General features: G+C 41.7%; 1 protein-coding gene across 1 annotated transcript; it reads right to left on the reverse strand.

Moving 5' to 3' along the window:
* Positions 1-406: 406 nt before the first annotated feature.
* On the reverse strand, positions 407-14,771 carry LOC139414303 (short-chain dehydrogenase/reductase 3-like). The gene is made up of 6 exons (XM_071162220.1): positions 14,118-14,771; positions 9,189-9,332; positions 5,069-5,188; positions 4,441-4,679; positions 4,182-4,307; positions 407-2,478 (listed from the first exon to the last, which is right to left on the reverse strand). Exons 1-6 carry the CDS (start codon positions 14,310-14,312, stop codon positions 2,394-2,396), a joined length of 909 nt encoding a protein of 302 aa, XP_071018321.1. The 5' UTR covers positions 14,313-14,771; the 3' UTR covers positions 407-2,393.

A 14,771-nucleotide genomic window follows, 5' to 3' on the forward strand; every position in this document is an offset into this window, starting at 1 on the left:
ACTCCTAGCACTTATCAGAAGTTTTTTTGGGGGGGTGGCTGTGAGGAACCTACAGCCAGGAAAGTCAGAGTCAGGGGATCCATGAGATTATGGGAAGTGAGAGACGACAGAATCCTCCACTGCCCAGAATTTTACATGCGTTCGGCATCACTGCAAAACCAGCTAAATGGACTCCAGATCCTAGGGCCTATAACATATTTAATGGATCATTGGAGGGGGACTTTCCAAGCCCTTCTGTTGGGATTCCAAACGCTTGGAAATCATATAGGAAAGTACACTTAGGCTTGCAGCTTTAAAGTGAAGCACAAATGTGGTAGATTATTACAGTTAATTGAAGATCAATACAACAATAGTTCCTAATTGCTGATGGGGGAGAAGGTTGGGAAAGAGAGGACAGTGGACTATATCTGTCTTCGATTGAAACTTTTAATTTTTTTATTTCACCTTTAGTTAACCAGGTAGGCCAGTTGAGTACAAGTTCTCATGTCCAACTGGCCTGGCCAAGATAAAGCAAAGCAGTGAGACAAAAACAACAACACAGAGTTACACATGGAATAAACAAACGTAGAGTCAGTAACACAAAACAGCTATTGTCTTGATTTGAATCTAAGACAATTGCTGCGCTGAATTCTTCATCAGCTCAAATCTGTTACTATTACTGAAACTTTAGTAACTTTACAAAGCTCTGCATCCTATTTCTTTGGTTACTTCAGGCCAGAATGTCATAAGTGTAGAGTTATTCTGGATGAGGTCAATCAAATAGTGTAACATGTACTGTAATTCTCTCAATCTCTCTCTATGCATCAACACCCCAACCCTAGTCAACCCTCTGCTTCCACCTGGTCCATCAAGCTCAGAGAGAGTGTGTGTGTCTTTCCAAGCCCCCCCTCTGTCTCCCCTCCTGATTTATCCACTATTTGGCTAACCTTGCTCTGAACCTGCCCCGTGAGACTCAAGCCATTTCAGCCCTCCTCTTCCACCATACTTGCACTACATGGCTCCCTCATCGACCTAGTTCTGTCTCAACATGCCTCTATCTTCTCCCTCCTCTTTTGCAACAGCTATAGCCCACTCAGGGAATGAAAAACAGGCCCTTAACAGAGGCTAAGGTTCTCTCCCAGCAGAGCACATCCTTTCTCCCTCTATCCAGCCTGGTGTGGGTCACCTAGTGATCACAATGAGCGGCCCTATCGTGAGCGCACAGGAGGGCATTTATGGTTCGCTTGGATTCAAATGAATGTTTATGAGTCTTGTCTGGCAGCCAAAGGGCAGACACTATTCCCGTTTTTACAGTCATCTCTTATTGGTTGGCCTGGGGCTGTTAGTGTGTGCTTGCCTTGACTTGTGCTCAGACATAGGGTATGTCACAACAACACAGCTCTGGGTCTCTAGATCTGTACACTATAGATCACTTCATTAAGTGGGTGAAGTTTATCTCTCATAGCAAGGAGTGGAAATCTAACTGTACATTCTTCCTCTGATGCTATGATACAGTATGTGAAAGTCAGAAGCAAGGCCCATTCATTAATCATTAAAGTCATTCTTCTAAATCAGGTATTCCCCCACACCACATATACTGTAATTTGGACAGGTTATCTTTGATGATCTCAGGAATACATGTTGCAAGGCCTTTTGAACCATGTTTTAGCTTACTCAATAAAACATCTAATGGTTTCATGAATAACCTTTTTCCAGCATGTAACAACTTGAGCCGTGATTCAATCCGAGTGGCAAGTCGACAATGCAGCTCTTAAATACAATGTAAAATGTCAAGCGCACTATAGCATTGTTTTGGATTGGATTCCAGACCTAACCTACTTTACAATGTAGAAGTTAACAGTGTACGGCTCTGTTTTGCCTTCCAATGAATGTTGCTCATTTGCTGTTTGGCATAACTGTGTTATCATTCTCTATCATTTCATCTGGTTAGCTCTGCTGTGTTGACGACTCACTAGACATTCGCCAGTCTATGTGAACAAAGAGACACTTTGGTTGTCTGTAACATCAATTTATTAATGTGATTCCATTCAAAGACACATGATTGGTAGAAAACAAAGGATAATAAAAAACAGACTTGAAAGAAAAACTGCTGTTTATCCAGACTAGTTTTGCATGGCTTCTGCTCAATGTGTGAATGGTATTTAGTCCGTCCAACTACACACAGGAGATCAAGAAAGAGATACCAGGATAAGTTCCAGCAGCGTGTAAGTGAAATCTACCCCGTCGGAGCAACCATCTACAGTACGCTAAAGTCTCCAAGACACCTTCCTGCATACTTTCAAAGGGCATCCATTGTTTCCCAATGTCCTGTAGCCCATGGATACTTCCCTTCAACATCCTCCAGACTTAGTGAGGTTCCTCTGATATGTATTGACATTCAGGATAATTTGATTTTATGTCCTCCCCTTGAATGTATTCATGCAGGTATAGCTTCCAGAGAACTTGTGGATCTCTTCAAGAGCAGCTTGTGGCATGAAGCTAGGGTGTAGAGACAGTAAAGAGATAGGAGGTTACATATGAGTGAAAGACATGTACAGTTGAAGTAGGAAGTTTACATACACCTTAGCCAAATACATTTAAACTCAGTTTTTCACAATTCCTGACATTTAACCCTAGTAAAAAATTCCCTGTCTTCGGGTCAGATAGGATCACCACTTTATTTTAAGAATGTTAAATGTCAGAATAATAGTAGAGAGAATGATTTATTTCAGCTTTCCTTTCATCACATTCACAGTGGGTCAGAAGTTTACATACACTCAATTAGTATTTGGTACCATTGCCTTTAAATTATTTAACTTGGGTCAAACGTTTCAGGTAGCCTTCCACAAGCTTCCCAGAACAAGATGGGTGAATTTTTGCCCATTCCTCCTGACAGAGCTAGTGTAACTGAGTCAGGTTTGTAGGCCTCCTTGCCCGCACTCGCTTTTTTTCAGTTCTGCCCACAAATTTTCTATAGGATTGAGTTCATGGTTTTGTGATGGCCACTCCAATACCTTGACTTTGTAGTCCTTAAGCCATTTGGAATTGTGCTTGGGGTCATTGTCCATTTGGAAGACCCATTTGCGACCAAGCTTTAACTTCCTGACTGATGTCTTGAGATGTTGCCTCAATATATCATCATAATTTTCCTACCTCATGATGCCATCTATTTTGTGAAGTGCACCAGTCCCTTCTGCGGCAAAGCACCCCCACAACATGATGCTGCCACCCCCGTGCTTCACGGTTGGGATGGTGTTCTTTGGCTTGCAAGCCTTCCCCTTTTTCATCCAAACATAACAATGGTCATTATGGCAAAACAGTTCTATTTTTGTTTCAATAGACCAGAGGACATTTCTCCAAAAAGTGCAATCTTTGTCCATGTGCAGTTGCAATCCGTAGTCTGGCTGTTTTATGGCGGTTTTGGAGCAGTGGCTTCTTCCTTGCTGAGCGGCCTTTCAGGTTATGTCGATATAGGACTCATTTTACTGTGGATATAGATACTTTTGTACCTGTTTCCTCTAGCATCTTCACAAGGTCCTTTGCTGTTGTTCTGGGATTGATTTGCACTTTTCGCACCAAAGTACGTTCATCTCTAGGACACAGAAAGTGTCTCCTTCCTGAGCGGTATGACGGTCCCACGGTGTTTATACTTGTGTACTATTGTTTGTACAGATGAACGTGGTACCTTCAGGCGTTTGGAAATTGCTCCCAAGGATGAACCAGACTTGTGGAGTTTTTTTTCTGAGGTCTTGGCTGATTTCTTTTGATTTTCCCATGATGTCAAGCAAAGAGGCACTGAGTTTGAAGGTAAGCCTTGAAATACATCCACAGGTACACCTCCAATTGACTCAAATTATGTCAATTAGCCTATCAGAAGCCTCTAAAGCCATGACATAATTTTCTGGAATTTTCTAAGCTGTTTAAAGGCACAGTCAACTTAGTGTATGTAAACTTCTGACCCACTGGAATTGTGATACAGTGAGTTATAAGTGAAATAATCTGTCTGTAAACAATTGTTGGAAAAATTACTTGTGTCATGCACAAAGTAGATGTCCTAACCAACTTGCCAAAACTATAGTTTGTTAACAAGAAATTTGGGGAGTGGTTGTAAAACAAGTTTAAGGACACAAACCTAAGTGTATGTAACCTTCTGACTTCAACTGTATGTACTTTAAATAGGCCAAAATGATATGAGACATTACCTTTTGAGGACAACGAGAGCATGCATGGTCCAGGGCATGTAAACGTAGGCTGTGTTAGTTCTGACTGCATCCACAGTCCTTTCAGCAACTGTCTCTGGCTTGAGGGGAGGGAAGAGCGCTGGAAACCTACAGGACCAGAAAACCCAGAGATATTAGCTTTACAGTAACTACAATACATGCATGTAGAAAATGGTGCATAGCAGTAGTGGTGGTGTAATCTAAACTAGATTGTGAAGAACCATGTCGTAGGCTTGCTCACCTGACTCTCATGCCCTGGAACATCTCAGTGTTGGTGTGGAAGGGGAGAACGGTGGTGCAGCCCACTCCGGGACAGTCCAGCAGGCCTAGAGTCAGGCTCTCCATGAAGGCCAGGGAGGAGGCCTTGGAGGTACAGTAGTCGATGGCCCCAGGGATGGGCGACTGGGACAGGATGGAGTTTATACAGACCACGTGGCCGTGCTGGAGCTCCAGCATCCGTGGCAGGAAGGCCTTTGTAGTCTGGATGAGGGAGAAGAAGGGGGGGTGGGAGGGGGCATTGGGGAAAATGTACAGTTATACACATGGAAAAGAGACACAGAGGAAACAGGCCCAAGTGGAGCCACATATTGAGTTTCACATTTTTTGTAGCTGATGATTGCATTTATGCAACCTGAAAGTTGGATCTCTATTCAAACAGAGACTGCTATAGGTTTCAGAGGCCCTCTGATGTTCTACCTAGGGGCTGAAGCAGTAAGCCTATAATTTGGAAATACCCCAACACTCCTGTAAATTAACCTGAGACCGACACGAAGGGACATTGGCCAATAAAAGCACTTTTGGAGAATGATAAGTTTGATCTAACTGTAAGGAAGCACGCACCTCTCTTCCTAAACCTTCACAACACTTACCCAGAACTGTCCCATTGTGTTGATATGTTGAGATTTCAAAAGACAGTCATCGTCGCTGTCCATCAGACTTTTCCCATGGACCACTGCAGCGTTATTCACCAGGATCGTAACGTCTCCCACCTGTAAAAATAATAACAAAACAAATGTCAGAAACAAAACTTTTTTTTTTTCTACCTACTTTCTTTTCATGTGAAGTTATGTGGTAGAGCTGACAGTCATATTATTATCTTGACATTGACATCTTGACATTGTAATTGAGGTGAATCATACAGTACCAGTCATAAGTTTGGACACGCCTACTCATTCTCAAGGGTTTTTCATAATTTCTACTTTTTTCTACAGTGTAGAATAATAGTGAAGATATCAAAACTATGAAAAAACACATGTGGAACCATTTAGTAAGCAAAAAAGTGCTAAACAAATCAAAATATATTTTATATTTGAGATTCTCAAAGTAGCCACCCCTTGCCTTGATTACAGCTTTGCACACGCTTGGCATTCTCTCAATCAGCTTCATGAGGAATGCTTTTCCAAAATCCTGGAAGGAGATCCCACATATGCTGAGCACTTGTTGGCTGCTTTTCATTCACTCTGCGATCCAACTCATCCCACACCATCTCAATTGGGTTGAGGTCGGGTGATTGCGGAGGCTAGGTCATCTGATGCAGCACTCCCTCACTCTCCTTCTTGGTCAAATAGCCCTTACACATCCTGGAGGTGTATTTGGGTCATTGTCCTGTCAAAAAACAAAATGATAGTCCCACTACGCACAAACCAGATGGGATGGCATATGGTTTAAAAATGCTGTGATAGCCATGCTGGTTAAGTGTGCCTTGAATAAATCACAGACAGTGTCGCTAGCAAAACACCCGCACACCACCTCTTCAATGCTTTACGGTGGGAACCACACATTCGGAGATCATCCGCTCACCTACTCTGCGTCTCACAAAGACACGGCGGTTGGAATCAAAAATCTCAAATTTGGACTCATCAGTCCAAAGGACATATTTCCACCTTTTAATGTCCATTGCTCGTGTTTCTTGGCCAAAGCACATATTTTCTTCTTATTGGTGTCCTTTAGTAGTGGTTTCTTTGCAGCAATCTTATTTTCCTGTGGGGGTCCTCATGAGAGCCAGATTCATCATAGCGCTTGATGGTTTTGGCGACTGCACTTGAAGAAACTTTCAAAGTTTTTGACATTTTTCAGATTGACTGACCTTGATGTTTTAAAGTAATGATGGACTGTCGTTTTTTTTTTGCTTATTTGAACTGTTCTTGCCATAATATGGATTTTGTCTTTGACCAAATAGGGCTATCTTCTTGTCACAACACAACTGATTGGCTGAAATGCATTAAGCAAAGAAATTCCACAAATGAACTTTTAAAAAGGCACACCTTATTTAAAAAATATTTTTTTGCTCCTCCTCGGAGGACAAATATCTTTTAGTTTTTTTACAGCTTTTCTGCTACATATACAGTTGAAGTCGGAAGTTTACATACACTTAGGTTGGAGTCATTAAAACTCATTTTTCAACCACTCCACAAATGTATTGTTAACAAACTATAGTTTTGGCAAGTCAGCTAGGACATCGATGTCATGTCTTTAGAACCTTTTGGTAGGCTAATTGACATCATTTGAGTCAATTGGAGGAGTGCCTGTATGTATTTCAAGGCCTACCTTCAAACTCAGTGCCTCTTTGCTTGACATCATGGGAAAATCAATAGAAATCAGCCACAAAAATAGTAGACCTCCACAAGTCTGGTTCATCCTTGGGAGCAATTCCAAACGCCTGAATGTACCACGTTCATCTGCATGGGACCATGCAGCCATCATACCGCTCAGGAAGGAGACACGTTCGGTCTCCTAGAGACAAATGTACTTTGATGCGAAAAGTGCAAATCAATCACAGATCAACAGCAAAGGACCTTGTGAAGATGCTGGAGGAAACAGGTACAAAAGTATCTATATCCACAGAAAAACTAGTCCTATATCGACATAACCTGAAAGGCCGCTCAGCAAGGAAGAAGCCACTGCTTCAAAACCTCCATAAAACAGCCAGACTACGGATTGGAATTGCACATCGGGACAAAGTTCGTAATTTTTGGAGAAATGTCCATAATGACCATCGCTATGTTTGGAGGAAAAAGGGGGATTCTTGCAAGCCGAAGAACACCATCCCAATCGTGAAGCACGGGGGTGGCAGTATCATGTTGTGGGGGTGCTTTGCTGCAGGAGGGACTGGTGCACTTCACAAAATAGATGGCATCATGAGGTAGGAAAATTATGATATTATATTGAGGCAACATCCCAAGACATCAGTCAGGAAGTTAAAGCTTGGTCGCAAATGGGTCTTCCAAATGGACAATGACCCCAAGTATACTTCCAAAGTTGTGGCAAAATGGCCTAAGGACAACAAAGTCAATGAATTGGAGTGGCCATCACAAAGCCCTGACCTCAATCCTATAGACAATTTGTGTACAGAACTGAAAAAAAGCGAGTACGAGCAAGGAGGCCTACAAACCTGACACAGTTACACCAGCTCTGTCAGGAGGAATGGGCAAAAATTCCCCCAACTTATTGTGGGAAGCTTGTGGAAGGCTACCTGAAATGTTTGACCCAAGTTAAACAATTTAAAGGCAATGCTACCAAATACTAATTGAGTGTATGGAAACTTCTGACCGACTGGGAATGTGATGAAATAAATAAAAGCTGAAATAAATCATTCTCTCTACTATTATTCTGACATTTCACATTCTTAAAATAAAGAGGTGATCCTAACTGACCTAAGAAAGGGCATTTTTACTTGGATTAAATGTTAGGAATTGTGAAAAACTGAGTTTAAATGTATTTGGCTAAGGTGTATGTAAACTTTCGACTTCAACTGTACATACATTTTACATTTACATATTTTGCATGCACATTTTGAATACACATTTTATATACATGTTACTTTTATATAAAGTAGTTGAATAAAAATAATACATTACCAAACATAAGCGCTTTAATCCCACCCCTCAGCCACTCTCAGCCAATCCTACCTATCACCATAGACCACCCTCGCTTGGTTTCCATGTGCCATATATATTTCAATTGTGCTGTGATGTTTTATATAATTTTTAACCTGTCTAATGTGGCGGGCCAGGCGCACGCAAGCTGACGTGGTTGCCGGGTGTACGGTGTTTCCTCCGACACATTGGTGTGGCTGGCTTCCAGGTTAAGCGGACATTGTGTCAAGAAGCAGTGCGACTTGGTTGGGTCGTGTTTCGGAGGACGCATGGCTCTTGACCTTCGTCTCTCCCAAGTTCGTATGGGAGTTGCAGCGATGAGACAAGACTGTAACTACCAATTGGATACCACGGAATTGTGGAGAAAAAGGGGTAAAAAATGAAAACCTTTCCTATGAGTATTATTTATTGACTGACTATGGCTTTCCAAATGTTTTAACCATTCCTTAACCTGTGACCAGAAACAAGCTACATAGGGGCAATACCAGAATAAATGATCTATTGATTCTGTCTCTTTGCAGCAAAATATATAGAGCTGAGAATGTTGTATGCCCCATATATATAGCATTCTGTTGGTGGCAAGAATTGTATATAATAATTTACATTAAAAACTCGAAGTGTTTAATCACGTGTAGTTTTTTTTCTCCATGTGCCATGGAATTGGTACATCAGAAATCTCTTTCCATTTAGTTTGTAACCTGTATGGCACAAGTGTTAATTGAAAGGCATGAGAGAACGCCAATAGTGTGCAAAGCTGTCATCAAGTCTACTTTGAATGATATAAAATATATATTGATTTGTTTAGCACGTTTTTCGTTACTACATGATTCCATATGTGTTATTTCATAGTTGTGATGTCTTCACTATTATTCTGCAATGTAGAAAATAGTACAAATAATGAAAAACCCTGGAATGAGTAGGGGTGTCCAAACGTTTGACTGGTACTGTATGTCAGATGGGGAGAGGAATTAAAATACAATGAATCCCTGCCAGTTCTGTAGACAGGAGTAACAGCAGTGAGAGAAACATTGACCCATGAGCGTTTCACTGGCTCCAAACAATATTTTGTATGTGTGGATAAAAATTGGATTTATAATAGATCTAAATAGCATACCTTCTCCCTGACCACCTTGGCCTGCTTGTAAACTTCCTCCCGATTGGCCACGTCGCACAGGAAGTAGTGGCACTCTGTTCCAAATTGGGAGATCTCTTCGCATGTCTCTTTCAGACACTTCTCTGTGCGGCCCCACAGGATCACCTGTAGAGGGTAAACATTAGCCAAGGGTTATAAAATAGGGTTATAAAATTGCATAATATTGTAATATGCTCTGAATAAAATATGAGCAATTAGCTCAGCTGAATGAATAGTAATATTTTGCTTTTCAACAATCAGTCAACAATCAGCTATCTGTACACTTATTGTTGTCGAAATCCTGAGAAAACATGGCTAAAATACGTTTCATGGGTAGCCAAAGCCAAACAACTATGCCGATGACACATGCTCTCAACAAGTGTACAGACATTTCATGTTTGCAGCATTTGGCCCTAGGATGAGATGAGATAATTTGGTTGAAATGTTCCTTTCATTCAGAGAACAGAGAGGCCATGTTTAGAAGCAACAAATAGTTTCAGAGTGAGATTAAGGGGGTGGGGTTGCAGTGTGAATGAAACGTCTCTTCATCAGCCTGGAGAGGGTAAATTAAGCTCAGTCATTTGAGCAGGGAACATGGACTAGGATGGAGGTGGGGGGCAGCGATTGGGCAATTAGATCCGTCAGTCTTTGGGGTCAGGGAAAGGTAATGAAATCAGGGGGTGAGCCCTCCTCATCTCTCAAACACACATTCTCAAAGAGATTACACGGCCTGTTGGGCAGATGAACCCAGTCATTTCTGGTCAGGGAGTCTGAAAACAGTTTGTGTGTGAAGTGCTGATGGGGCCAGTGTAGGGCTTGGCTGGTTGCCAGTGACCAAGGTTAATATTTTTGCAGAAAGTCCTCTGGAAAGTGATCCTGTGTGTGTGTGTGTGTGTGTGTGTGTGTGTGTGTGTGTGTGTGTGTGTGTGTGTGTGTGTGTGTGTGTGTGTGTGTGAGCGTGCGTGCGTGCGTGCGTGCGTGCCTTTCATACACCCTTACAGTATGATATCAATATTGTGTGAATACAAACAAATCTTAATTCTACATGTAGATAAGGAAGATAACAAACACAAGCAGAGGTCACAGTGACATCCTTGTCCTGATGGAAAAGAGTACAGAGACAGCCAGGCTATAGCCACTCATTTATTTAGGAATGAATAGGAGGATAGTAAATGTATATCTCAACATCTTAAACATGCTTAGCTAGCTTGCTGAATGTTTTGCCGCTATCTGTCTTGTTTTACTGCAACACTACATCTAGGGCAGCTGTCTGTGACAGTGTATTCAGATCCCACCAATGTTTTAATGATGCTAGTCCCTATGGGCTTATGTTTACTTGCATAATGGGAGCATTAAAACTGTAAAGCTAAATGTTTGCTTTGGGGGAGATACGGGAGGGTCACAATCTGCATGATATGCAGTTTTGATCAAGTTCCAAGAGTAAAACATGTTTGGCTTTCCACTGGATGGGTCTTTGTTTGAGTTTCTTTAGATTGCTTTTTTGTTTGCTTCGTTTGCCAGCCCATTTAAGTAATCAGCAGAGGTGAACGGATGGGTCTAGGTAAATTACTGAAAGCCTTTAATAGGATTTCATCCTAACAAACAAACCTGACATTTCTCATTAAAAATCACCACTCACCCTGTGCTCTCCTGTTATTTAATTCATTATGCTTATCTGCCAGTCCCAACACACTGGGGCTTCAGGATAAACAATGGCTGGCCAAATCTAGAGCTATCAGCTTAGAATGCCTAAGTGTTACGGAAAACGAATTCTAAATTCCCTCACATCGAGTGACTAAGTATCTCTGATAAACCAGTGATTACTCTGTCTGAGGTGCCGTATCTGACTAGATTAAACAACATTCACCAATTGTGTAAAATTGATGGTCTGTTCAAGGACATGATTTATTCAAGACATTAAGTCTTGCAAATCGCCAAGTGTTGGTGTATCAGGGTGCAATGATGATGAGCTGGTGATGTGGTGGACCTCATCCACATCCCTATAACAGAACGCAATAATATTTCACAAGGAAAAAAATGGGTTCAAGGATGGGCACGAACCTTCTTCTTCACACCAGTTATAGGGGATAGGGGCTAACAGGGAGGGGAAACAGGGAGTTCAGGAGGCAGTCGCCTGCCCTACCGCTGTCTAATTAGTGCGGAGACAACAGGGTCAGTTGCAGGGCAATACCCAGCTGGGAACAGTGTGCTTCCCGCCTCCACACACACACACACACACACACACACACACACACACACACACACACACACACACACACACACACACACACACACACACACACACACACACACACACACACACACACACAATAGAGCTTGCAATGTGTAAAGCCACTATCAACCTGGGTAGAGGCATATGTTCCCAGTTCTCCTAATGAGTAGCCGGGGCTGAGAACGATGCCAATATCTCTTACTATCTTCAATTGTACTTTCTTCTCCACATGTTCAAAATATTATGATCCACAAATTGAGTCGCAAAAACAAAATGCACAACTAAGTACCTTATTAAATTCTACATGCTGACATTTTTAACCAAGGGGATTTGGGATTTCTGGTTTGGGATGCCAGTGAAATATACTTGAATTGCATAGGGTACATTGAGAGCATATGTGAATATGTTGCTTCAACATCTGAAACATTTATTGTGGTTGTGTTAGAGGCCCCCTCCCTCTTTCTCTGTTCTCTGAACTTGGGTGCTCAGCTTTTGTGAAGTTGCTGTGGTCTATTGTTTTAGTGCTTCACTCTGTAACAGCTCTTTTGACGACACACACAAGGCCTCACTCCCCCTCTCACCTCCCTCTATCCCCCTCTCACCAGTCTCTCCTTTTCACCTCACATCATTCTTTCATCAATGCTGTGGCTAGTGCACTCCCTACCGTGAAAGCACCAAAGCTACTAGAGAGAATAGAGAAATTCCGTCTGCCAATCACAATGGACCTCAAACTGGGGTAAAGTCTATCCTAGAGGTTATTTGTGATGAATGTCCTACTTCTTTTTAGCATATCTTAGGCAGGGAGTGATTGTGAGGCACATTAGTGCAGGTGTTGTTTTCAAAGCCTTCACACCTTGATAATACCCAACAATGGGGTCCTGACAAGAATGGTGACTTCCTTTGTTGTGCAGCTGCAAATTATAGCTTTTAAAAGCCACAGCTTTTTTGTGGGTTGTTCCCTGAGGAGATGTTGATGGAAGGATGAAGAGCAAGGCCAAAGCACTTAAAGTTAAAATGGGATATTTTAGCTTGGACACATAATGTAAGGATATGCAAAAGCTGCTACATGTGGTGCTCCATCTGACAATTCATAAAGCTATAATTATTCCTATAAGTTGCATCGGTGAAAATACAACTAGCTATTTAATAATTTGTAAAAAAAATAATAATGAAACAAATAAAGTGGGGTGGGTTGGTGGTATTCACATGGAATCATTGTTATAATGCTTATGTCTCCATCTGTGTGTCTGAGACTCTGTCCATTACAATTCAGAGCTAACAGAACACTATGGTGGCTCACTATGCACTCAGCTGTGTAATGTTTGTATTGTAATTGGAATAGTGGGTAGTCCGACCAGTAGTGGCGGCCTGGCGGGGACTGTCAATGTAGTCACTGGGGCATTTCAAGCATAAGTGACTGTTTCTTGTTAAGGAGGAGGGTGGGAACAGGTTATTTATAAGAGCTTTGGCTGATGGATGCATGTTTTGGATGGGTGAGGCAGCTGAAACATGCCATTTTCCTCTGTGGGCTTAATTTCACCTCAATAATAAACTCAGTGTAAGGTAGCAGGTTGACGTTTATTGTCATGTGTCTTGTCCTGGAGGCAGAACTGGGCGAAATTCTTCTTTGATAGGACAGCTGCTAAGTCAAAATTGGCTATATTGTAAAAATTCATGAAAACAAAAATGTGTTTTTGGTCTTAAATTATGGTTGGGGTTAGGAATTATGGTTAGCAGTGTGGTTAAGGTTAAGTTAAGTTTCTGCCTTGCTGGTTTGCTTGAAAAACACATCTGAATCAGTGTTTTATTATGGCAATGTGATGTCTTGTGTAGGCACTTGGCACAGTTGGTGTTTTTCTGCTAATCCCAGCAGGACTACAACATTTCTCCTGTGAGGATAAAGTGATTAGCTTTTAAACATGTTTCTTCAGAAAGTTGAAAAAGTTAATCCCAATTCCATAGAAGTGATATGTTATCACTTGATCAAGGTCACTCCTGTTGGCAGTCATCAACAATAAAACTTTATTCTGGACATTAATGATGCTTGATCTCATCCAATATCAATGTTAAGCCATAACTCCTTTTTCTGAGCTTTGGCTGAGCTTTGGCTGAACAGAAATCATTCCGTGAGTCACTATAATAGTCAGCGGTCAAATGGTCAGAGGGAGACTTTTGCCCTTCTGCAGACCTGAGTGGCACAGCGGTCTAAGGCACTGCATCTCTGTGTTTAGAGGTGTCACTACAGACACCCTGGTTCAAATCCAGGCTGTATTACAACCGGCCGTGATTGGGAGCCATAGGGCGCTGCACAATTGGCCCAGCATCGTCAGGGTTTGGCCAGTGTAGGGCTGTCATTGTAAATAATAGTCTCTGTTGTGCCAAAATTGAGGATACGGGATACGTCAATACAAATAATAGTTATGGAAAGAAGTGTGCATAAAAAATACTAGGTATCGCTCAGAGGTTGGCTACAGGGTATCAACTCAGTTATCGTTATAACCATGTAGCCTAATCAATGAGCATACTAATTCAAAAGATATGAAAACATGCACAGGTCTATTTTAGGAGTGCTTATATTACTCAAGGTTGAGTGAACCTAATCACGTTTGATGCTCAACAAGTTGCATAATACAATTAATAAAGTGCAAAAACTAAACGCATGCATGTGTTTTATTTACCTTTTTAGCCCCCTGCTTGGCAAACTCCTGAGCCAGGTGACGACCGATACCTCGTCCCCCGCCTGTGATCAGGACCACCTCCTTGATCAGGGTTCTTCGTCTACTTGGTAAAATTAAGTACACACTTGCTTTCAATATGTAGTAGACAATGTGTATGGGGAAAAACACTATACAGCTCAAACACTTAAAATCCATGTTCCTTCTTCTTACAGTAACCTAAATGCTCTGAATTTTTCGATATAAGTTTGATATAAGTATGATATCCTCCAATCGTGATGTCCTTGGCAGAGCGGATTTTAGGTAAATATCTGGTTAAAACCAAACTCAAACTAGCCAACTGCAGCACTTGAAGTCAATGTTTCATAACATTTAGGCTATTATGTCCCAAGCTCAGAAATGCGTCAATATACGGAGCTCTGGCATGTTTATCGATTATTCAGTTTATTGGCAAACTATTATTTTTGACTAATGACCATATTACACCGGTAGTCCGCTGTTACTTTTCAACTATCCTAAAGAAGGCGAGAGTGTCTCCGAAGGCATGCGCTACTGAATCGTCTACACAACAAGTGCGTTGTGTTCCTATCCTTGGCCGTTACCGCCTCTGACTCCGATAGCTTACTTTATAGCGCTCTGACTACCCGTCCCCGCAGT

The sequence above is a fragment of the Oncorhynchus clarkii genome, chromosome 7, assembly GCF_045791955.1.
Source record: "Oncorhynchus clarkii lewisi isolate Uvic-CL-2024 chromosome 7, UVic_Ocla_1.0, whole genome shotgun sequence".
Lineage (NCBI taxonomy): Eukaryota > Metazoa > Chordata > Actinopteri > Salmoniformes > Salmonidae > Oncorhynchus > Oncorhynchus clarkii.